The sequence below is a fragment of the Ovis canadensis genome, chromosome 3 (assembly GCF_042477335.2).
Source record: "Ovis canadensis isolate MfBH-ARS-UI-01 breed Bighorn chromosome 3, ARS-UI_OviCan_v2, whole genome shotgun sequence".
In the NCBI taxonomy this organism is placed as follows: domain Eukaryota; kingdom Metazoa; phylum Chordata; class Mammalia; order Artiodactyla; family Bovidae; genus Ovis; species Ovis canadensis.
Window position 1 is genome coordinate 40179850 of NC_091247.1, and position 25075 is coordinate 40204924.

General features: G+C 41.7%; 3 protein-coding genes across 5 annotated transcripts in view; 2 read left to right on the plus strand and 1 right to left on the minus strand.

Annotated features, from left to right (window-relative positions):
* PPP3R1 (protein phosphatase 3 regulatory subunit B, alpha) overlaps nt 1-4160 on the plus strand; it is a 63973-nt gene extending 59813 nt beyond the window's left edge. The window contains exon 6 of the mRNA XM_069582997.1: nt 3961-4160. Within this exon, the coding sequence (XP_069439098.1) occupies nt 3961-4008 (48 nt within the window). The 3' untranslated portion in view covers nt 4009-4160. The remainder of the gene's footprint in view (nt 1-3960) is intronic.
* A 6787-nt stretch (nt 4161-10947) lies between these two features.
* Nucleotides 10948-20862, minus strand: PNO1 (partner of NOB1 homolog). Of its 3 annotated transcripts, none has more exons than XR_011255617.1 (7): nt 20513-20841; nt 20141-20290; nt 17888-17971; nt 17631-17691; nt 17279-17400; nt 12581-12651; nt 10948-11692 (listed from the first exon to the last, which is right to left on the minus strand). XR_011255617.1 is itself a non-coding variant. In XM_069582995.1 (7 exons), the coding sequence occupies exons 1-7, from the start codon at nt 20717-20719 to the stop codon at nt 11625-11627; spliced, it is 759 nt and encodes a 252-aa protein (XP_069439096.1). In that variant the 5' UTR covers nt 20720-20862; the 3' UTR covers nt 10948-11624. The 3 variants fall into 3 exon arrangements, 2 of the variants coding, with proteins under 2 accessions (XP_069439096.1, XP_069439097.1); XM_069582995.1 differs by having other exon boundaries at nt 17283-17400; nt 20513-20862; XM_069582996.1 differs by lacking the exon at nt 17279-17400.
* Nucleotides 20863-21018: 156 nt separating this feature from the next.
* Nucleotides 21019-25075, plus strand: part of DNAAF10 (dynein axonemal assembly factor 10) — a 31258-nt gene continuing 27201 nt past the window's right edge. Inside the window, exon 1 of the mRNA XM_069582998.1 lies at nt 21019-21425. Coding sequence (XP_069439099.1) covers nt 21243-21425 — 183 coding nt within the window. The 5' untranslated portion in view covers nt 21019-21242. The remainder of the gene's footprint in view (nt 21426-25075) is intronic.

Consider the following 25075-nt stretch of genomic DNA (forward strand, 5'->3'; position numbering starts at 1 on the left):
ACATAAGGACTTAAGTAGCTGCTTTGGCTTTTAAGTAGAAGTTCACATTATACTTCAAGGATCTTTTTTCATCTCAAGGGAATGAGATCTTTGCATTTTGTTTCAAAAAAGTAGGGTGGTGCTCTAGTTTAAAGAACAGGCTAGTTCTTCTTGGAAGAGAGTTAGAGAGGCTGAACTGCTGAGATGGGAACCGATGCCGAGGGTGCTGCTGCCAGTGAGTCCTCTTCCTCTGCCGCGTCTCCCCCACTCCGCGTCTCCTCCACGGTTGCCGGCACATGTTGAAGGCCTCCCGTGGGCGGGCATCAGATTGTGCATGACATGAGACTCGCCTGGTAGTGGCATCATAGATAGCAGCCAGTTTTCAAAAGTAGAAAAAAAAAAAATTCCAAGACTTGAGGGAACAAAATAAAAATGAGGAACTTGGCTGGAGTAACGTGAAGGGATGTATATAAGTGAAGACTACTTGCATTTAGTAAATATAAACTGTAACTTAAAACTACATTAAATCACTTTACTGGTGGAAGGAAATACATCCCTAGGTATAGAAATTATGCTCTGTACACTGAAGGTGTAAGCTAAGCTTTGAGATTATTTTTCAGCCTTTGTTATAAATTGCCCTTACTTGTAGTTTTGAAGGGCATAGTTCAGGAATGAACAAAAATGTTTGTATATTAAGCCAACTTTTGGGAACATTTATCAGGCTGATAACTTGGGCTTTATTGAGTTCTCTTTATTCTGTTTTCTTAAGCTGTAACAGAGAGAAGAAAGAGTTATCTTAAAAGATCACATACTATGTATCTATTTTAACATTTTCAGAATACTTTACCATACACAAATCTTATAAATGATCAGTGACAGGATTAACATTGGTGGATTGAACGCATGTATTTACTTTTGTTCCCTTTGAAAACTTCACTGAAATTAAGTGGGTTAAAAAGAAAAGGTTATAAACCCACAAGGGCCAGTGAAGAGTGGAGAGGATGGTAACTCAGTTTGGTAATTTTATAAAGTTGAGTGGCTAGCAGACAGGAGTGAAAATTCGAAGCTGTCAACTAGGAAAGCGGAGAAGCAGCTTGGTTTATACTCTGGAACCCCTGAAAGGCTCAGAAAGTGGAGATATGACTGAAAGTGAGTGCGAAGGTGGGGCTAACAGCAGAATGGCTTAAGTCTGTTTAAGAAGCATGTGGAACACAAGATCTCCTTCCTGACTCTGTTCAGTCCCTCCTGCACTGTAGTGGGAGATTGGCAAGAGTGAAATGGTTGTGTGTGTCTGTGTGTGTGTGTGTCTGTGTGTGTGTCTGTGTGTGTCTGTGTCTGTGTCTGTGTGTGGTGCGGTGGGGAGGAAATTGAGTGAAGAACAGCATATTTGCATTTTGACACCTCCAGCCTTCTTCTCTTACTTGATTCCCTGGCAGCAACACTTGTACCCTCTAGGCAAGAGGTGGGAAAAGCCCTGTCTGGGAAAGCTGACCTCTAGAAATGGTGTTTACCCAGTTGTTCAAAGCGCAGTGCACAGTCAACAGCCATGCCCTGTGCACAGAGGCTCTGGGGCGGCACTTTCCACATGAGGAGAGAGCCTAGGATCACCAGACATTCAAGGAAAACCTCTGACACGGATTACAGAGATGAACTCAAACCTGAAAAAGAAGCATGCTGAAGCAGGCTGTGCAAGGCCAATAAACACTTTAAAAGTAGAACAGAAATCTGTCATTATTACCCTCAGGGATATAATGTATTAGGTCTTTGAAACAAAAATTAGACAATGTATAAAAGAGCTCTGGGAAATTTAAATGTTGGGATTCATTCTAGGAGGTCTAACATCCCAATGTTAGGTCCCAGAAAGAAATTGGAGGGAAGGAAATCATCAAAAATGAATCAGAAAATTATCTCAGATTCAAAAGTAATGAGTTTCCTTGACTGAAAGGACTTACCAAGTACCCAGCATAGTATATAAAAATAATCTGGGCCTTGGTATATTGTCATGAAATTTTAAAACAAAGAGATGGTTTACAGGCTTCCAAAGAGCTAAGGTAGAGGCATAGGGGAAGGGCTTCATACAAAGAGTCAAGAATCGTAATGATGACAAATTTCTCACTTAGCAACTTGGAAAATAGAAGACAAAATAAGAATTCTCAGTAAACTCAAACTGGATGGTAGAATCAGACATTTTCAGGGATGCAAGTCCTCCTCCCTTTTTTGGAAAGTACTAGAAGATGTGCTCCCACTATGAAAAGGTTATAGATCAAAAAAAGAAGAAGTCAGTGTGGGATCAGGAAGCTCAGAGGGTCAGGCAGAAGAGAAAGCCCATCTCTAGGAGGATCCATGGATGCCAAGCCTGGATGGGAGTAAGTCCAAAGACTCTGGGAGTGATTTGAAAATAATAAAATTGATAGCTTGATACAATACATCTGAGTGCCTTTAGAGCAAAGTTTAGTGTTGAATTAATGATAAATGCATAGAACACTCAGTGAAGAAAAAGATTAGTTATTAACTGTAGCAAAGCAAATATGCAGGGAAGCAAAAGTAATCATAGTACACAGTTCTATTCTGTAAGTAGTGTTTTATGTAGTCATAAATAAAACGCTGAATTTCTATCTAATTAAAAAAAAGTGCAGCTCTTTGAAGCATGGGAGAGGTGGGAAGCATGTGGGGTAGGAGATGATGTAAGATAGGAGATGAAAGGGAAGATGTGTGTGTGTGGAAGTGAAAGCTGCATCTCCTATGATGGGAAGTTGATGGCTAATGCCTAAAACTTTAAATCCAAGAAGAAGCAATGGGGGAATGTTATTCAGAGTCTTGTAGGCAAATACTGAACATCAGCTGAAAATTCTAAATGATTGCTGCTAAGTAAAAAAAAATTTGAGGACAAGATAGCAAACGGCTGTTTTCATGACAGGAGTTGTAGAACTAGCTAGCTGTTTAAGTGTTATTTTTCAAATAAAAATTGAAAAGTTCAAAAATATTAGCAGATGCAACTATGTACAACATGGATGAATCTCACAAACCTAATGTTGAGTGAAACAAGACAGACACGAAAGATTTCATTTGTAAAGTGTGTAAAAACAGATCAAACTAATCCATGGTGTTAGGTCGTAGTGAGTAGTTCTGTGCGGGTGGTGGCTTGGGAGGAGGGAGGTATTGGTGGGAGGGGCGTCGCAGAAGAGCCATGGTGACGCCCTGGGTGCTGGTTACTTGGGTCATCACTCTGAAAATTCACCAAGCTGTTAACCTTTATAGTTTGCTTATTTTATGTAGGTTTTGCTTAATAAAAGTTATCCCCAAATAATACTACAGGTAATCTCACTTCGACATTGCCATGTCAGTATTGACAGAGGTGTCTGTAACAACTCTACATGTATTTGACGCCATGGAAGAGCAATGTGCAGAAAATTTTAGTCATTACTTTTGTTTTTGTTTTTTATTATTATTATTTTTTATTCATTACTTTTGATACATTCTAGAACAGAGTGACAGTGAAGCCCGTATTTGATTTTTGATAGTTTTTATGGTAACACCTAGTTGAACATTTGATATTAAACTACTGAAGTCCATGTCGAAATGCAAAGAAAAGAGTGGGCCAAATCCCACCGGTAGCCTATTTTTTATATTTTTGAGCTAAAACAGTTTTTTTACACTTGAAAGTGTTGTTTAAAAAAAAATGGAAGAAGGAAATTTAAGAGAAACTATACATGGCCTACAAAGCTTAAAATATTTCCCGCCTAGTCCTTTACAGAAAAATTTGCCATCTCTTGTGTTAGAACACAAGAAAATGCTTGTTATCCTGGGAGCAAGAAGCCCTGAAAATTCTAACAAAAGGCAGTGCGAGTTTTAAAAAAAGAGCAGCTTCTGGAAATGGCTAAAGTAGTGTGCTTTTTAAACTGCGGTTTTGGTAGGGTGGTTAGACTGGTAGAACGGAGGCCCTCAAACCTGTTCAAGCGTGGTCTGTTCTGTCTGTTGCAGGTTGTAGGCGGCCTAGATATCCACAAAAAGATGGTGGTAGACGTGTGACTCTTGTGTAAAGAGTACCACCCAACACTTTTGCTTTCTTCTCCATCTCTGAAGATCTGCTCAAGACGTCCAGCAATGCTCTCTGTGTATTTAAATGGAAGTATTTTTCTCTGTGAAGCCACATTTTCCAACATGAGCCTCATGAAGCCCAACTAAGTGTTATTGAACTCTTATTCTCTCAATAACTCAGTGTAGCACTTTAAAGCTGAAGGACAGCAGCATGAAAAGAGCATATCAATGTGGCGAAGAAAGGGAAGGGGTTGGCTTTTTAATTTATTTTTCTTCATCTTTTATAACAAGAAAGTATCTATATATACATATGTAAATATTTATATATAGATATATGTAGCTTTCTATATGTGTAGTAGGTTGGCTTTAATTTAATATACTTGATTCAGAAACAAAAATGATAAAGAGTACAAAAGTGCCAAGCAGAACATTCAACATCCTTACTTTTATTTCACACAGTTTTATATATAGATCGAAGATTGTACAGTTTGAGCCGGGTGTTAGGCCAGCTGTTTTCCTTTGCCTGCTCTTTCTCCTTTGAGAGATTGACAAAGCATTTGTTAACATCTTATTATTTACCTTGATTACATTTTTGTAACAAAGGAGTTTGTAACTTAATTTATACCTATGATATATTTCCAGGGACTGTGTCTCATTGCTGAGCAGCTTTGGCGACGTCTCTGCTCGAGGAGAAAGCAGAGTCGAGCGCTGCCGCCCTGAGCTCGTCCTTGTGTCCTTGCAGTCACTGCACAGAGCTTACGCCTCATGCTGTCACTTCATCACTAGGCGCCATTGCGTCCATTAGGTGTCCCTGAGTCGGTGTCAGTTCGTCGTGATTTTATTCGTAAAGGACAGAAGCTATGTGAGGCAATCCTGATTTGATCTCAGACATGACTTGATGAAGAGTTCCGGAAATAATCATGTAATAGCTCAGGATATCCGTTTATGTTTCATTACATGGGTGGTAAATTGTCATTAAACTTACCTTTAAACCATAAATTTTCCCTTCTCTGTTTCAGAAGACTTGCAGCTAATCTAAAAACTGGTGATGTTTAATGTGCATGTGTGTGTCTATACACCCACATATACTTACATGTGACTTACCTGGGAGAAACCTTATTAAACTGTTTGCCACAGAAGAGCAAAATTATATCCAAATTTATATCTCTTAAATTTCTTTACCACAAGGCATAGAGAGTGCATGATGGTGTTCTTCCTTTGCCCGAAAATGTCTCGGGTAACTTAATACTTTGTGTGATTTAAAAGTAGTGTACCACGCTCCGCCAATTGATGTTATTATCCCTTCCCTTTTCTGCAAAGGTACTATTGGCTGGAAGAAGACATTCTGGTTAGCTTTGTAGGACTGTAGTCTTTCCCTATAATAGATTTTGTAGAAAATTGGTTTTATACTCTGAGTGGGGAAGGGCAGGTTGAATCAAGGCTGAAAGCATCTTAATTTGGGCACACCCGCCTGCCACCGCTGTTCCTTCAACTGAGTGCTGCACGCCATGGGCTCTGTCTGTGAGAGAAATCCCGGTGCTTGGTGTCCTTGCATGACATGGAGTTTTGCATGTAGATCAATTTAAAATGTACCTCTTGTTTACATAATTTGCATAATTTTAAAACATAATGTTGCCAAACTTTGGAAATGTTAATGTTCAAACTGAAAATCTCCACATGTAACTTTCTCCTCTGGATCAGTGCGTGGCTCACAACCCCAGCCAGTGGCTTGATCTGTTCCAGTGTCAACTGCCATGTGCTCTGCTTCAAGAGGGGAACTCATCTTTTGTGAATTTTTTGTACATAAGTATTTGTTACAGATATTTTAGCAAATGCTTTCTATTTCTCTTGCTTGTGCATATCTTGGCTGGCGTTACAGAAAAAATAGTGCAAACATTATTTCCTTACTGGGGAATGAGGGTTTTTTCTTTTTCTTTTTTTTTTTAGTGTGTGTGGGTGGGTGGGTGGGGGATGGTTTATGTTGAATGTTTAGTTTTTCTTCTGCATGAAACATCATGTTGTGGGATCTTTAGGAAACTTCATACTGTATGAATAAGAAAATAAAATATTTGAAACTTGATTGAGTGTATCTGCAGTGGTCTTTAGGCTTCCCCAGCCATCGTGTGTGCGTGCGTGTGCTCAGATACACCTGACTCTTTCGCTACCCCATGGACTGTTTGCCCGCCCACCGGGCTCCTCTATCCATGGAATTTTCCAGGCAAGAGTACTGGAGTGGGTTGCCGTTTCATCCTCCAGGGGGATCTTCCTGACCCAGGGATCAAACCTGCTTCTCTTGCGTCTCGCGCATTGGCAGGTGGATTCTATACCACTAGCACCGTTGGATGGGCTTTCTTCATTCTTTCAGATTTTTTAAAAAACTTCGGTGGGTTGATGTTTGATCTTTGACTATAAAAGAGTAAGTCTGCTTTGTCACTGGGTGGAAACAGGTCAGTGTGACCTGGAGAGCCCAGGCTGTCAGCCTTCCTCTACTTGCGGCCTCCCTGCCTCCTCTGTAGGCCTTTGCAGCCTCTTTCCCGACAAGGAATGCTGCTGAGGGGCTCGGCCGTCTCGCAGTTCAACAGGAACTCTGCTGGCCACCGTTCAAACACGCTAAGCCTGATTCTCCTTTTACCCCAGTCTTCTTCCATGACATTGAACCTCGTCTTATCTGATTCATGTTATATTTATCTTCCCTGGTTATTCAAATAACATGAATGAAAGCTCCCTAAGGGCAGGGATTTCTGTCCCTTGTTCACTGATAGACCTGATTGTCTAGATTCTGCCTAGCTCTTAGTGTTTACTCAATTAAGTACTTAATGAAGTAGGAAACACCTTTTTTCTACAGGTTGTGATACTAAGATTCTGTTCAGTACTTTGGTTACTCTTCATAAGCATTAGTATTGGGACTTTTATTCATTCAACAACTTTGTAGGGTTCCTAAGCCATGCCTGCACTATAATGAGCACTTGAGAGTCTTGCGACAGGTAAATGATGTACCTGGCCCAGATGAAATATAGGCTCTTGGTGTTTTATACCCAGAACACCTATATTGTCAGGCATGCACTAGTTACGAGATACTAAACACTGGGTTCCTGACTCTTCATGGGTTAGTTAAGCTAAAATCAGTAGGTAACATTTAAGCTCTAGGTCTCCCTTTCTTTCCTTAGTTCTGATAGTAGAAAAGATGACTTAAGTGAAACAGCAATCCACAGAATGGGAGAAAATACTTGTAAATCACATATCAGCTAAGAGATTGTTAGCTGGACTATGCAGAGTTACACTCAGAAACAAAGAACCTGATTAGAAGATGGGCAAATTACTTGGACACTTCTCCAGAGGAGGTAACATATAGCCAGTGCCACAAGAAAAGATGTTTAGTATCACTAGTCATTATGGAAATGCAAGTAAGAAGATACGACTTCATTAGAATTGCCATTAGCAAAGTAAAGGTATTGGTAAGGATATGGAGTAGCTGGAATGCTTGTGCATTGCTGGTGTGGATATCAAATGGTGAAGTCAGAGGAAAATGGTATAATGGTTGGTTCAAAAAAACAATTAACCGGGTGTGTTTAGTCGCTCAGTCATGTCTGACCTTGCGACCCCATGGACTGTAGCTTGCCAGGTTCCTCTGTCCAGGCAAGAATACTGGAGTGGTTTGCCATTCCCTTCTCCAGGGGATCTTTTCAATCCAGGGATTGAACCTGGTATGACCTGGCAATACTACTTCTAGATACTTAACCAAGAAGTTCTAGGGACCTGTAGAGGTATTTGTGCACCCACATTCATAGCCGTAGTAGTCACAATAGCCAAAACTTGAAAGCAACCAAAACATCAATGATGGATTGATAAGGAAAATGTGGAATATTATTCAGTTATAAAGGGAAGGAAATTTTGACACATGCTATGTAACATGGATGAACTTTGAAGACATGCTAAGATAAAAGAGCCAGTTCCCAAAGAACAAATACTATATTCTATTTATGCAAGTTCCTGGAGTCATCAAATTCATGAAGACAGAAGGTACAACTGGTTGCCAAGGGCTGGGAGGAGGTGAAAATAGTGAGTTGGGTGTTGAATGGGTACAATGTTAGATGAGGAAGATAAATGTTCTGGAAATGAAAGATGGTTGGAGGAGAATGAACTTAAATGTCACTGAGCTGTACAAATGGTTAATGGTGAATCATGTATAATTTACCACAGTTTAAAATTTAGAGTAGACAAGATGGTAGAAAAAGAATCTCGGTTTTTCTGGATGCTCTCCAGGACTTAGAAAGAAATGGTGTTCAAGCTCATCATATATGCCTTGAAACAATTCTTAGTCTTCAGAGATTCCCATATGTTCAAAAATCTCTCATTACACTACCTCCCATTTTAAGCTAAGGCCCACTGCCACTTCAACCTCTCACTAACCCTGTTGGTTTAGTCACTTAAGGTGTGTCTGAGTCTTGAGACCCCATGAACTCTTTCCCTTTCCATGGGATTTCCCAGGCAAGAATACTAGAGTGGTTGCTCTTCCCTTCTCCGGGGGATCTTCCCTGACCCAGGGATCGAACCCACGTCTCCTGCATTGCGAGCAGATTTTTCCTGTTGAGCCGCCAGGGAAGCCCTTGGGCAGCATAAATCTGACAGCTAAGTGGATCAAAACAGTGAATCCTTGCTCTCCCGAACCTTGAGATTATTGGTGTCCCTGAATAACCCTAGTTTCTTTCACCAGATAAGTCATTGACACTTGTAGAATACAAGCATTTTACAAGGTATAGGATGGTTATGTTCATCATCACTGTATACTCAATGTTATCTAACATTAAGCATGCTGTCCCATGGCTCCGGAATCAGGGAGGTTACGTCTCTTCCCCAGGGCTCAGTGAACATAGCTTTCTTCTGTCAATAGGATGAGAACTGGAGTCCAAATCTTCTGGAACAACAGGAAGAAACACGAAGGTCTCTTCCCTTATCAGCCAGAGTAAGAAAACACTCCTAGCCAATGCAGCAGTTAATATGTTAATAAACTGTTACATGATGTTATCGGAAATTGTACTACATACTGAGAATTGAAAGATCAGAGGCTTTAGGGTGGAAGGCAGACACTTAATGGCAGGATAGCATGATAGATGCCACAGAAATATGGATCAGCATGGCTAAGGTTCTCAGCATTAGTCTCCAGGCCTTAGAGAATTTCAAGAAATGATTTGAACTACCAGATCAATTACCACTGTCACGTAGTTAAACTGATTACGCTTCTGTACGGTTCCATTCTAAGAATGGATAAGGTGGCGATGGTGGTGCAGAGGTAAAGAATCCGCCTGCCAGTGCAGGGGATGTGGATTGGGAAGAGGCCTTGGCAGAAAGTGAAGAACTAAAGAGCCTCTTGATGAAAGTGAAAGAGTGAAAAAGTTGGCTTAAAGCTCAACATTCAGAAAACTAAGATCATGGCATCCGGTCCTATCGCTTCATGGCAGATAGATGGGGAAACAGTGGCTGACTTTATTTATCTGGGCTGCAAAATCACTGTAGATGGTGATTGCAGCCATGAAATTAAAAGACATTCCTTGGAAGGAAAGTTATGACCAACCTAGACAGCATATTAAAAAGCAGAGACATTACTTTGCCAACAAAGGTCCATCTAGTCAAGGATATGGTTTGTTCAGTGGTCATGTAGGACGTGAGAGCTGGACTATAAAGAAAGCTGAGTGGTGAAGAATTGATGCTTTTGAACTGTGGTGTTGGAGAAGACTTGAGAATCCCTTGGACTGCGAGGAGATCCAACTAGTCCATCCTAAAGGAGATCAGTCCTGGGTGTTCATTGGAAGAACTGATGTTGAAGCTGAAACTCCAATACTTTGGCCACCTGATGCAAAGAGCTGACTCATTTGGGAAGACCCTGAGGCTGAGAAAGATTAAGGGCAGGAGGAGAAGGGGACAACAGAGGATGAGATGGTTGGATGGCATCACTGACTCAATGGACATGGGTTTGGGTGGACTCTGGGAGTTGGTGATGGACAGGGAGGTCTGGCGTACCTGTGGTTCATGGGGTCGACAAGAGTTGGACACCACTGAGTGACTGAACTGAACTGAACTTGGAGTAGGAAATAGCAACCTGCTCCAGTATTCTTGCCTGGAAAATTCCATGGACAGAGGCGTCTGGCGGGCTATAGTCCACGGGGTCACAGAGTCCAACACAACTGTGAGCACACACACCTCTAACATTTTGTTTCTCTTTTAAGTCCCAAGCAGTACTAATTCCCTATTGGGTGGGGATGCTTCATCAGGGAGAGGCTCAGCAGTATCCCAGATTTTAGCAACTGCCAGAGAAATACATTTGCTCTCTTGTTACTGATAATTCTATGTAAGAAAACTTAAAAAGGAAATGCAAATAATACCAAAAGATAACCAGTTTAGCATAGAGAACCTGTTTTCCCAATCAAAATTATGCTTTTTTAAAAAAAATTCAACATAAAATGTTTATGGTTACCGAGCAATGGTTCATTTCAGTCCAAGCGCTCTGAAAACTGTGGACCCATGCCTCAGAAAAGTACACACCCTCAGTGGTCAGACTTTTGTATCTGATTTCCTAGACAAGGCATGGCGAGTAGGCAAGTACATGCTGAAGCCTGTGCAGACTAACAAAGTGCCAACAAATTCCAACTTTCCGAAAAGTTAGGAGTAAAATGGTAGCATACACATACTCTCTCCATGCTGCTGTGCTGCCAAAGGACAAAAAAATATTGCTGGGACATTTCCAGCCACTTCCCACTGGATTTCCACTGTAATACTAAGTACATCTAATACCAATGCAGCGTACAGGCTAGTTTGGGACAGTGGCATATGTAACACATAGAACTCTTAATAGCAATACTTAACACTTGTTCTTACATGTACTTTCAAGTTTAAAGTTTTGGTCAAGGGTTGTGGAGATAATATACAAGAGAATACTATCATCACAGTCACAATTTAATGAAGTGAGTTCATTAAAAAAATGTGTAATATGAATCAAAGAACATGTAGGCAGATGCTTGTTAAAACAATCTATTACATTTGCAGAATATAGTAGTTTTCTTAGGAGTAAAAATTCTTTTATTACATTTCATCTTACTACTTAGAAGAAATATACCCAATACTTAGTAAGGTCTGACTGCTTTTATTGAACACTTATTTTTACAAACTGCAAAAATAGGTAAAAAGATTAGTCTTTCTTATTTCATAGAGGATATTCAAACTGCTGTTTATGACCTGGATCTAAAATATTCACACACGACTCACTATTAAGGGTCATAATTCAGAGAGATTTTCTGAGATAATTCTTTTAATTACAACTGACAGAGAAGAAATGTTTATAAATTTAGAAAACATAAATTTATAAATAAACTCAGAAAATAAAGAACTGTTACTTAAAGTAAGAGGTTTCCCCCCCAAATGAGAGGATTATAAACTACGCAAACCTGCTACATGTGATTTAAAATGGAAACAATGATAAATTATACTTAATGTGCTAGTATAATAATGGTACCCATGACTGAAAAGTTCTTCCTATGGTGTTGGGTGACCACGTGTAGAAGTAAAGTCTTTTTCTCTATAGAGGTCAAAGATTAAAAGTCCTTGATGTGAAATCAGAATCGGTCTGCCGCTCTGCTAGCCACAGCTCGAATATTGCCATAAACCTTTGATGGAGGATTTCCTGCAGGAGAAAATAAAAACGCTTATCTTCACAAATATATGTATAGATGCTACACAGACAACAGCCTGCAACACTGCCTAGAACTTTTTCCCACTGGATCCTCCTTAAATCAACAAAAGAGCTGTAAAGGAAGCCATACAAATACCCTCCCAAAACTTAAAATCCTAAGTGCCAAAGACACCAGGTTGTCAAAGTATTTCGAAAAGCAGCTGGTCCAGTCAGACCTGGGCATGCGTACTAAGTCACTTCAGTTGCGTCTGCCTCTGTGACTCCATGGGCTGTAGCCCCCCAGGCTCCTCTGTCCACGGGATTCTCCAGGCTAGAATACTGGAGTGCGCTACCATGTGCTCCTCCGGGGGATCCTTCACAGGGACTGAACCCACATCTCTCCTATCTCTTGCACTGGAAGGCAGGTTCTTTACCACTAGCTCCACCGGGGAAGCCCCAGCCTTGGACACCAGAGTGAATTCCATGTGTTTCCGCAGCAAGTGCTATAGCCTGCATCTCTGACCACAGGTGACAGTACTTTGTGGTCTGAAGATGGGACCAAGTGGGTAATTAAAACAACTGATGCTAATCAGCAGCTCCCTTTCGGCTGAACCTAAAACACTGCCCACTGCTACTCTGGAAGGGGTCCCAGTGCGTCTCCTCAGGGGGACACAGCCATGATGTAAGCAACATGCTCCAATGAGCCCTTTCTCTTGGGCTCACAGATGGAATCCAAGCAAAAATATTCCAGCTTCCTCTCTGGGCCAATACTTGCCAACCCCCAAGAGTTTCTGCCTGCTACCTTTATCAACTGGGCCCTAAAGTGAGATGCAATGTGATCTGAGCTCCTAAATTCTCTATTCCTTTAGAGAAAACAGCAGAGGAAAAGACTGCGGTTACCCAGAATGAGGTTGCAAATGGCAGTTCTTGCCATCTTGATGTTTTGAAAAGAACCAAGGATGTGAACTTTCCTGCAAGAGATAAGTGAGACAAGTTAGCCACAAAAAACATTTCCTTAACTAAGTCCCATGATCCAGAAACTCTGGAAAGATGACATGGATTTCTAAATAAAGGTGGTGGTGATGGCCCAACACTGTAAATATACTACCATTCACTCTGAAAGGAAGGATTTTATGGTAAGTGAATTAAAACATAAGTTCTTCAAGATTCTTGGTGAATAATGGCTTCCCTCCATTCAGTACTCTGCATACACTAGGGCTTTATATACATGTTCTCATCATTTAATCCTCACACAAGCTTTATTAGATAGACGTTATTCCCACATTACAGATGAGAAAGAAGTTTGGGAGAACTCAAAACACCGGTCCAAGATGACACACTGGCAGAACTGAGATTAGATGCAAATTAGATGCATTAACTATACTTAGTTAAAATATATTTGGATTTCAAATGCAAATATTTCTAAAAATGATCTAAATTTCTTCATCACTGAGGATTATCCAGACCCCTTTTACTGTGCATTCCTTGCTGAATGGCTCCAATTAGACTGATATTATAGCATTTTACTTTTTGCTTCCCTGATGGCTCCCACGGTAAAGAGTCTGCCCGCAATGCAGAAGACCCGGGTTTGATTCCTGGGTCGGGAAAGTCCCCTGGAGAAGGAAAAGGCAATCCACTCCAGCACTCTGGCTTGGAAAATCCCATGGACGGAGGAGCCTGATAGGCTACAGTCCATGGGGTTGCAAAGAGTCAGACATGACTGAGCGACTTCACTTCACTTCATTTCACTTCAAAATATCAGTAAACTTAGGAAACTGAAGCCAAAATCTACAGGGGAAGAACCCTCTCCCAAAGCAGAACCCTCTTCACACCACAGGCTCAGACATTTCTGAAACTGGAGGAAAACTGAGGCTAAAAACAAGAGAACAAGTTAAAGTCAGTTCAAGATGATCCCCAGGTTTTCTTCCCCACTCTAGGCAACAGGCAACCATCCAACTACCCTTTCTTTTACTCCAGTAAAACTAAGGGCAAGCGGCTCACTGGAGAAGGCGAAAGACTTGGGGTCTCGACCAGGGGCACCAGGCACAGCAGAAGTAGGAAGACCATGACCAGAACGGAGGCAATGTCATGTGGACATCCGCACAGTCAAAGACAGCTGGCTTCCAGACGTTTGTCAGCAGAAGGACTAGAGAATACGTCTCAGGGGAAACTGGCCTCAATGGGAAAGACTAAAGATACTGACATCAGGGCTCCCCCAAAGGAACAGCCTGGCAATCACCCAAGTGAAGCCCAACAGTCCACCAGTCTCTCCCACCCCCACCCCCAAGCACCCCGAGCCCAGGGTTTCTAGTCTACTCTTTATGGTCCCACTTTTACACAGAACACTCTCACTATAAGGAATCAGAACCCGAGGAAAGCATCTAATACAAAGAGTAGGCGGCGTGACCAGCAGGCGAAGAAAGCGGTACAGAAACTTCTGCAGGGAGAAAAGAAAAACAGAACTAGTGCGATGAGAAAAGCAGTTTTCACTCACTCATGAATCAAGGTCAGGATATTAAGAAAACTGAAGACAAAGATTAGAAGATGAAGTTACTAGAAGCAGCTCTGAATGAACATCATTTACAACAAAGTGGAAGACATCTTCAAAACCAGGTCTCACCAAATGTCCTTCCTATGCTAAGCCAGCTCCAGGACCATCTGTGCCACCAAAACAAAGCAGGACAAAGAATCCAAGAACCGAGGGGCTCAAACACCAAAGGCACCAAAGGGCACTGGGGAAAGAAGCCAGGATGGCAGCTGTGGGCCAGGTAGAAGGGAACAGTGCTTTGGGAACAGAAACCTCCAGCAGAGACTTCAAAAATGTCTGATATCTCTGAGCCCACCAAGAGGAGATACAGGTACAGCGTTCTAGTCACTGCAACACTGAGGAGGCACAGAGACACATTAAGCATGACTTCTTCATGTGACAGCAAAGGGGCAAAGGACAGATGAGCCCACTATACTATCTGGCTCAGCTGGTAGTACTCCAGTACCAATGCATACTCAGACAACACTGAGCGGGAACTGAGCAAAACCCAGAGTACAGGGAGGCGAGCAAACGCCTGCTGAAAGGCTGACTGAGGGTGGAGGGGGAGGCGGGGGACGAAACAGTACAAGTCTTCCTCTTTCACAGGAGAAAATCAACAGTGAATCTGAAAAAAAGAAAAATGAAGCTGGTATATAGAGATATTTGGAGATACAGAGATAAATAACGTTTAAAATTTAGCTAGAAGAGCTCAGTTTGAAGACTTGAAATTTCCTCCCTCGGAGGTGGAAATGGAAGTAGACAGTGGCAAGTTTAAGCATGTGTATATATAACTTTGACAAAAATAAAACTGTAAAAGTCAGGCACGAAAGATGAGGAAATAGAGAAGCAAAAACACATACAGGGTGAGTAGTTTAGCTACTAAAACAAAGCTTCAGGGCAGTAGTTGGAATGGGATGTATATAGGTCTCCAGAACATAGGCAGCACTCTTTCCCATTCGATATACTGAATGTATCTGGAACAAATGGATGTTAGCTTTATATCGTGTTCACATTCTACTCTGCCAGGTTTTCAGCAACTCATCAAAAAGAACATTTACGGGTGCATAGCAGTCCATCTTATTACTATGTCATAATTAACATGAGTTGCCGAACACATGCATTTCCAATTAGCCTACCTACAGTAAAAACTGCAGGACAGTATATCTCTTTGCTGGTACTTGGCACTTGAAAAAAACCTACTGCTAACCACCAACAAACCGGAGAAACTTGAACCCACATGCTATCTAAAAACAGTCATGCACTAAAGACTACATACTGGGTATTTTTAACCTACATGAATTGCAAGAAAAGGCAAAACCCTAGTGACAGGAAGGAGATGAGCGACGGCCTGGGAATCGGGAGGGGTTGCAAAGATGCACAGGGAAGTTTTGGGGTGACACAGCTGAGTGTGGAGGGATCACAGGACTATATAGACTATTTGCCAGAATCTCACTAAATTACACCTAAAACAGGTGACTTTATCTGAATGAAAATCATACTGTAATACAGCTATTTAAAAAATGAATTTGACAAGGAAATTTTAAGCCAAGCCTTAGAAATAATACTTGGTGGTGGTTTGTCTCTAAGTTGTGTCTGACTCTTGGACCCCATGGACTAGCCTGCCAGGCTCCTGTCCATGTGATTCTCCAGGCAAGAATACTGGAGTGGGTTGTCATTTCCTTCTCCAGGGGATCTTCCCGGCCCAGGAAGCAAACCCAGGTCTCCTGCATTGTAGGCAAATTCTTTACTAAGTAAGTTATGAGGGAAGCTTTTATAAATTATAAACTTAATATTATGTCCTAACAATAATTAGAATTACAGCAAATCAGTTACATTTTAAAACTTCTAAATTAAAAAACTATTAGGACTGTATATGATATTTTAAAGTATAGTACACACTTCAAAATTATTGAAATTTCTAGTTCAAGAGAGCTTTTCCCATGACTCTGGAGCCCCATCTCCAGGCTCAAGTCATGAAACGTCAACGCTGTAACACACTTACCTTCAGGTAAACAGGGCCACCAATGCAGTGTTAACAGTTTTCTACTTAAGTATAAAAAATAGTCTAAAATTTAGATTTGAAAATAATAGTGAGCCCCTCAGAGCAAAGATGAGATGACTTTAAATAAAATTATTTCTGGATTTAGTAGCAGGCAGATCCCTCCTCTTCACAGTCAACTGCTTCGTTTCCCAACTTCTCGGCACTGTATAATCTCTGCGCCATCTGCCAGTAACCCCAAGCTGGTAAAGGAGCGGCTTCATCCGCAGGCAGAGAAGGGTAATCCCAGCTTCACTTCCTGCACCCTTATTTTAAGCCCATATCATCTTACTGATGTTCATATTAACTGCTCTGTAGTTTTCCCAACAATGTGCAACACTCATCTTCCCTTTATGAAAGGCCTTTATATATTCGTGCATGCACATGTGTATATATACATTTATGTTTTTATTTTTTTATTGAAGGATAATTGCTATATAGAATTTTGTTGTTTTCTGTCAAACCTCAACATCAGTCAGCCATAGGTATACATATATCTCCTCCTTTTTGAACCTCCCTCCCATTTGCCTCCCCATCCCACCCCTCTAGGTTGATACAGAGCCCCTGTTAGAGTCTCCTGAGCCATACAGCAAATTCCCACTATCTATTTTACACATGGTAATGTAAGTTTCCATGTTACTCTTTCCATACATCTCACCTTGTCCTCCCCTCTCCCCACGTCCATAAGCCTATTCTCTTTTTAAAGTAAAGACTCATAATGGCACTGAACCCGCATACTTCTTGCTCTCCTCTGCTGATTTAATCGGCTCCCGTGATACTATTTAAATATTCCCGTCATGTAATTTAACAGTGATTCTCAACATTTCCTTCATTGCAAACTGAGAAAAAAGCTATAATATCTAAGATTTTTCTCAACTAAATCTGCTCTCAGTGTAGCTAACTGTTCAGCCAAAAGCATATCCTCACAAAGATTTAGAAGTTACGTCATGCATAAATACAATCTAAATCACTTCTTGAAACCATCAAAAGACCAAATGTAAATTATGACAATAGTTTTCTCAAGACTACATACTTACACATCAGCTAAAACTATCCGTGTCCGGGTCACGTTCTCGATGGTGAATTTGGTTTTTCCTCCTTTGCCAGCAATTCTGCCTATTGCCCTGGACAGGTGGTCTCCCTTTAAAGGTTTAACTAAATGAGAAAAGCAAGACCTCAGGAAGGAAGCCATTCCAGCATTACCCACTTCCACAGGAGTTTAATCATTAGCCAAATTTCCCTCCTAAAAGACACAAAACATGCATTTCTGCTAAGAATACGGCTCAACTGATGCTACCGGAAAGCTGAGAGTCATGCAGAATACAAAGTCAGCAGTAAAAAAGTACCATCCAGGAATTCATACAAAAAGACCACCATACACTCACCATCTGTAATTTCAAAGGACTCTAGAAAGAGGTCATCCAGTCTAATAAGGGCAAGTGCATCCTACAATACAGAAATACATACTGTGAAGTGCTTCCATTCAAGTACCTGTGTGAGTGAGTGAGTGTTAAGCTAACTCATAAATTGTAAAACTAGAACACTCAAATTAAAAAACAAACAAAAAATGCCCAAATCTATCACAACATTCATGTGGAGTGTTTTCTGAGCTCCCCATTTCAGCTATCATGAAATCACTCACCTCCACCTGAAACCCAAGAATGAAGGCTTTCACAAAATCAGCTGCTTTTGTCAGAGCGCTAACATCTTTAGTTTCTTTACAAGTCTGTTTAAAAAAAAAAAAAAGGTGGGGTAAGAGCCACAAATTATAGCTGGAAATGAAAACGGCAACATTCTAGCAAACTACTAGGACTGACCTTTCCCATTACTGTAATTTCCTTCACCATCACCCTTCCCAATAAATTCTCTGTGACCCAGTTTTTGGTGAGGTAAGTACTGTGTTTAGTTTTCAAAACAAAACTTTGCTAGCTCCAGGGTTGGGCAGTTCCCCTTCAAATACTGTCAAAAGACCGACTGGACTCCATGGCTGATCTGACTCTGGAGCTACTGGCAAGATTCCTCCACTCACTCCCATTCTGAAGTACCTCCATCCTCAGTTCATTTCCATCCAAGCTGGTCCTCTTCAGTGCCATCTCCCTGGGAGTCCAGGTCTAACCTCCCGACTTCAACCACCATTCCTGTGCTGATGTTGCCGTCCCAAAGCAACAGCTCTAGTACTAACTACCAAGAACGGTTTAGGCAATGATCCTGCCCTCAAAGATTTTATTTGATAATCACAGAAATAGGTGCTCTTCATAAAATGCCCACCCCTGTAAATGACACGCACTGCAAAGATGCTTGACAACACTATAACTCTGATCTTCATGTCAACCTAAATTTAAGCAAGATAAATACTTTTACATTAGAGGAAACTCAAGCACCATAATGAAAAAGTAAAATCTGAACCCGGATCTGATTCCAAAACCATGAGTTCTCTTCCACACAGACTCACAGTTGAGTCGAGGAGGCTGTGTTTGTATTTGGCAACTTTGAAACCATGCAGGGTTGTGTAACAGCACATTTAAAACTACAGATCCCAGTCCCAATTCCATATGTGACCTTAGGCACGTCTCATGAATGCTCTAAGTCTTAAGTTTTCTCATCTGTAAAATAAATTGGAACAGAAGAGCCTGAGAGGTCCCTACCAGCACTGATGACTTTGCCCAAGATACTCCTTGGCCAGTTTCCTCACATCTATTAGATGGGGTATGTTATCTACCTCACAGGGCTGTTCTCAAGACCAAAATGATGTAATGCCTGCCAAAGCGCCACTCTGTGTCTGGTACAGAGCAATATCAACAAACATCAGAGGAGTCCAAACTGATGGTGCTGCAATACATAATCAAGAGACTCTGACAACTTCTTTATTAAGCCTTTTATCAGTCAGCAAAACATAAGTTTAAGCCCTGAAGACTAGACTGAAAAAAATGGACTGGCAGTAAAGGAGAAAGAACTTGAGCTAGATTCTGAAAGATGATGAAACTGAAGTAGGAAGGAAAAGGAAGTAGGGAGGAGACGGTCTTCACAGAGCATAAGGAGGGACAAGAAAAATGTTCAAAGCAATGGTAAGAGGACTTGGGAATGAGATTCCTAATTTAAAGTCAAATTCAAATATTTTTATCTTTCAGAGATACTGTAGATATCAAGATATCAATAAAAGAAGTGTGGTCTGGGAAAATTAATCTGGCTCTGGCAAGAAGGATGGAGAAGCGAAATGAGATTTAAAGATATTAAAGAAAGCAAACTTATAAGCAAACAAGTTCTGGCAGAAAACCATAAAAACCTAAATGAAACTGACAGTGAGAACAAGGAGAAATTCTGTCAAGTTCTGTATTTTAAACTCTGCCAACTATTTAGGACAGTGCCTCTCTGCTTTGCTCCATTATTCTAATCCCTCAACAGAAATAAGTCTATAACAACCCTGATAATGAATCCTTAAAATGGAAGATATAATTAATTTTGGTCACTGATTCGAATGCACAATTGGAATCCACAGGAAAAAAAACCCCATCTATTAATTTTAATTGTCCACCTCCTAGACTGACATCATGGAATGAATAAACAAATATTTTTACGTAATTTACACTTACTCTCAAAACTTATTTTTTCCTAAAAAGTAACACTAAAATATAGTATCTGTACTACAGCAAGTACTTCGGCTGCTCATTTACATACTTCTATTTACGATAACCTCTTTATTAACCCTTTAATCAATCAACACAGAACACTTAAAAATGTGCTGAAACGCAGCTGGTAGTTTAGTTTAGTTTCAGGTCAAACTGGAAGAAACTCATTCAACAAGGTAAGTCCCACTAAGAATTCCTAGAAAGTCTGTTCTTTCTTCCTAGAACAGAAAAACCTCGGCATATTTTAAAGTGGTTAATAGTCTCCTTACTCTGATTTCAACATTCCTCGATTTCAAGTTAAAGCGTATCTGAAGTCCCAAATGCTCCACAATAGGAGTAAATATCTTCAGCCAGTTCTCTTTTAGTGGCGTGTATCTGTTAGCTGGGACTGGAATTTTCCTGGTTTCTTCTTTCCCATTCTACGACAAAAGAAAACACAACTCAGCAGTTGTTTAAAGGAATGAGGGTGAAGTTGTAACGACAACTGATCCTCAAAAAGCCTCCTTTAATTGGACAGATTAAACACCAGGAGAGTCGCCGCTCTGAACTTCACTCCAGAAAAAGCGTCATCACCCAGAGGCCACCGGGCCGACCCGTCTCTGGCCCCAGCCCCGTTCCTGTTCCTCGGTCCCAGCCAGTACCAGGAACCCGTCCCCGGAGAGGGGCGGGAAGACGGGCCTCTTAGCGGGTCGAGCTTCCTCGGTGTCCATGCAGGTCGCGTCGCCTCCCTCCTCCGGCGTGGACGGCTGCTCAGCCTGCCGTTTCTTCGCCCGCCGGCCACCTTTGCGGGTGACCTGACTGAAGCCGTCCTCGGCCAACGGGCTCTGTGCCTCCATCACGCTTTCCATTCTCCAGAGCCTCCAGCCCCAACCTCAGCTTCCAGCTTCAACACGTGCGAGGCTGTACCGCGCAGGCGCGCCTCGCAGGCCCCCAACCTCCGCCAACCAGCCCCAGGGCTCCGCCCTCTTTCCTAAGACGTCCCATGCGGGGGACCTAAAGCGGGAGTTTCTGCGTGTTTGTTGGTGAGGAGGGAGGGCTGTCCTAAAATATGCCTGATTCTTAGGTTCGCCCTCTGCCCACACCTCTCGCAGTCAGCGCGCTTTATAACCCATAATCTGTATCTGTACGAAAGGCACTAGGTAAAGCCATAACAAGTTTGTGTTGTTGGGGAAGGAAACTCTTGTGGGCCTGCACTAGAGCATCCGGCATTATCTGAGAAACCTAAAACTACTTGTTAGGTTTCTAGGGGCGCCTACGGCAGGCGGGAGGGACAAACTATCCGTAACGTTTGGACTCTGGTTTCCAGGTTTGTTTCGTCAGGGTTTGTTGGCTGTGTCCCGCTTGGCGGAGGCGAAATCTCTCGGCTGGACCATGTCGGCCTTTGAGAAGCCTCAGATCATCTCGCATATCCAGAAGAGCCTCAATTACACGGTGTTTGACTGTAAGTGGATGCCCTGCAGCGCCAAATTTGTGACCATGGGCAACTTCGCACGGGGCACCGGCGTCATTCAGCTGTACGAGATCCAGCAAGGGGACCTAAAGCTGCTGCGGGAGGTGGGTGCCGGGGCGAGACCTCCCAGTTCCAAAATCTGGGACTGCTGCTGGAGGGGAGTGCGGATCTTGGGGGCGGGAGTTCTGCGTTCCTTTTTGCCAAAGCCTTTGTCCAGCGTCCCCCCAAAGCGGTGCTGAAACTGCGCGGGAGTAGCGAATCTGACCGCAGACTGAGGAATAATTCCGACGTAAAACGCTTTCGTTCGAGACCTGAATTCTCATCGGGCTAATTCATTCCTGCTTTGCTGGTCCCTTCCTCCAGCCATCCCCACCCCTCTCCCAGGCCAGTGCGAGGTCCCTGGAGGTGACGTTATAACTTCACGTTTAAATTCGAGGCGTTTCTGGGCAGTGCGCATTTGTTTGTGGAGAGTCTTTTTTTATTTTTATTTTTTGAATTTTATTTTTAATATAAATTTATTTATTTTAATTAGAGGCTAATTACTTTACAATATTGTATTGGTTTTGCCATACATCAACATGAATCCGCCACGGGTGTACACGTGTTCCCCATCCTGAACCCCCCTCCCACCTCCCTCCCCGTACCATCCCTCTCGGTCATCCCAGTGCACTAGCCCCAAGCATCCTGTATCATGCATGGAACCTGGACTGGCGATTCGTTTCATATATGATATTATACATCTTTCAATGCCATTCTCCCAAATCATCCCACCCTCTCCCTCTCCCACAGAGTCCAAAAGACTGTTCTATACATCTGTGTCTCTTGCTGTCTCGCATACAGAGTTATCGTTACCATCTTTCTAAATTCCATATATATGCGTTAGTATACTGTATTGGTGTTTTTCTTTCCGGCTTACTTCACTGTGTATAATAGGCTCCAGTTTCATCCACCTTATCAGAACTGATTCAAATGTATTCTTTTTAATGGCTGAGTAATACTCCATTGTGTATATGTACCACAGCTTTCTTATCCATTCATCTGCTGATGGACATCTAGGTTGCTTCCATGTCCTGGCTATTATAAACAGTGCTGCGATGAACGTTGGGGTACATGTGTCTCTTTCAATTCTGGTTTCCTCGGTGTGTATGCCCAGCAGTGGGATTGCTGGGTCATAAGGCAGTTCTTGGAGAAGGCAGTGGCACCCCGCTCCAGTACTCTTGCCTGGAAAATCCCATGGGTGGAGAAGCCTGGAAGGCTGCAGTCCATGGGGTCGAGAAGTGTGGGACACGACTGAGCGACTTCCCTTTCACTTTTCACTTTCATGCACTGGAGAAGGAAATGGCAACCCACTCCAGTGTTCTTGCCTGGAGAATCCCAGGGATGGGGGAGCCTGGTGGGCTTCCATCTATGGGGTCACACAGAGTTGGACACGACTGAAGCGACTTAGCAGTAGCAGAAGGCAGTTCTATTTCCAGTTTTTTAAGGAATCTCCACACTGTGCTCCATAGTGGCTGTACTAGTTTGCATTCCCACCAACAGTGTAAGAGGGTTCCCTTTTCTCCACACCTTCTCCAGCATTTATTGCTTATAGACTTTTGGATCGCAGCCATTCTGACTGGCGTGAAATGGTACCTCATTGTGGTTTTGATTTACATTTCTCTGATAATGACTGATGTTGAGCATCTTTTCATGTGTTTGTTAGCCATCTGTATGTCTTCTTTGGAAAAATGTCTGTTTAGTTCTTTGGCCCATTTTTTGATTGGGTCGTTTATTTTTCTGGAATTGAGCTGCAAGAGTTGCTTGTATATTTTTGAGATTAGTTCTTTATCTGTGGAGAGTCTTTTAATGGGTCCAAGATAGTAAAATACTTGGTCATACAAGCAGAGCCAAAGCAGGCACTAGGATGCCTACTATGTAATTGGAGGAGACAATCCAAAACAATTATTCTTTCAACAAGTGTCAGTTGATTGCCTGGTATTCTCCAGCTAGTAAATGACAGACAATGTCCCTGATTACTGTGGAGTTTTTTTTTCCTAGTGGGAGAGAGAATCAATTAAATAATCAAACTAACAATACATAAAACACAAACTGAGATGAATTCTCTAATGTAAAGGCACATGGTTCTATGAGAGTAAAAACAAAACCAAAAAACCAGATTTGCATTGAGTAAAAGCTAAGTAGGTCAAATTAGGAGTTGAGATTTCCAAGAGGAAACAGCTCAGCAATGAGGGAGAGAGATTATCTCCTTTTGGAACAAAACAGCTGAGAGGAGGCCTTGCAAATGCTGTAGATCATTTAAAAGATTTGTGCCTGTTTTTGTAAGAAAAATGGGACTTCAATGAAGGGCTTTATGCAGGGTGTGGCAAGGTTAGGTTTACAAGTTTTGTAAAGATTACACTAATGGAAGAATTGGAGAATGAGGATATTAACTAACATTTTTATATCTGTTTACTAGTTTTTAAATGCCTTTAGAGCACTCCAGGACTCTTGCCTGGAAAATCCCATGGACGGAGGAGCCTGGTAGGCTGCAGTCCATGGGGTCGCTGGGAGTCGGACACGACTGAGTGACTTCATTTTCGCTTTTCACTTTCATGCATTGGAGAAGGAAACGGCAACCCACTCCAGTGTTCTTGCCTGGAGAATCCCAGGGACAGGGGAACCTGTTGGGCTGCCGTCTATGGGGTCGCACAGAGTCGGACACGACTGAAGTGATTTAGCAGCAGCAGCAGCAGCAAAAAAAAAAAAAAAAAGATCAGTTATACTCAGATGTTAGCACTGTCATAGACTACAGGGAAGTTTGTAACTCCAGGGACCAAAAACTATGGAGAGAATCTGCTTGGAGGAGTTAGGGCCTCAACTGATAGGCAAAGGATGCATACACTTTCTCTAGGAAAGCTTAGATTAGAAAGTATGTAAGGCCTCATCCCATTTTAAATTTCTATAAATGCTACTTTTCTTGTTCAGATTGTCTTTGCTGGCCAGGCACTCTGCTCCTAAGCAAGGCATGTTCTTTCCTATCTTTCCTTATGTTTTTCATCATTTAGCCCCTAGTCACCTGTTGCTATTCTAAGATCCAGTTCAGATTATTTGACTATTGACATCTCATTCCTGATCCCCACATAAAGTAACTTTTCTTTATTGCTTTCCTATGGTACATAAGTACCATTATTATCTGTGCTAGAAATATATCCTTCTGTCCCATGTATCTCTAATTAGATTATAAACTCCCAGAGAGTAAGGACAGTTCTTTCTTTAGTGTGGTATAAAAGGAGCAGCCACTCAATAAGTGACTTGTTAAAAGAATGAGTGAATTTATGTCTGTAAAAGAATATAGCTTGGAACATTTAAATATTGATTTATTAATCACTAATTGATTGAGGCCAGGAGTTTGAACACGTAGGAAACATTGAAATTGGAGAAAGAAAATGGTGAACTATTAGGAATAAATACTAGTCAAAACTCAACCAGAGTTGAGTTTTGTGACATGTTTTTAGTAGGGCTTTATGACTTGTGTACATTTCATGAATACACTTGTTTTGTAAAGAGAAATTGTGTTCTTTGTCTCTTCTAGAATTCTGGAAGAGTCTAGCAGTATTTTTTTTTTGAATAATTTTGCTTTTTAACTAAAGTAATGTATGTTCATGATAGAATATACCAAAAATATAGATAGGGAAAAGAAGTAAATTGATGTCACCCACCTCAACACTAGGAGTATCCACTTTTTATATCTTCACCTGTATCCTTTGAGTCTTCT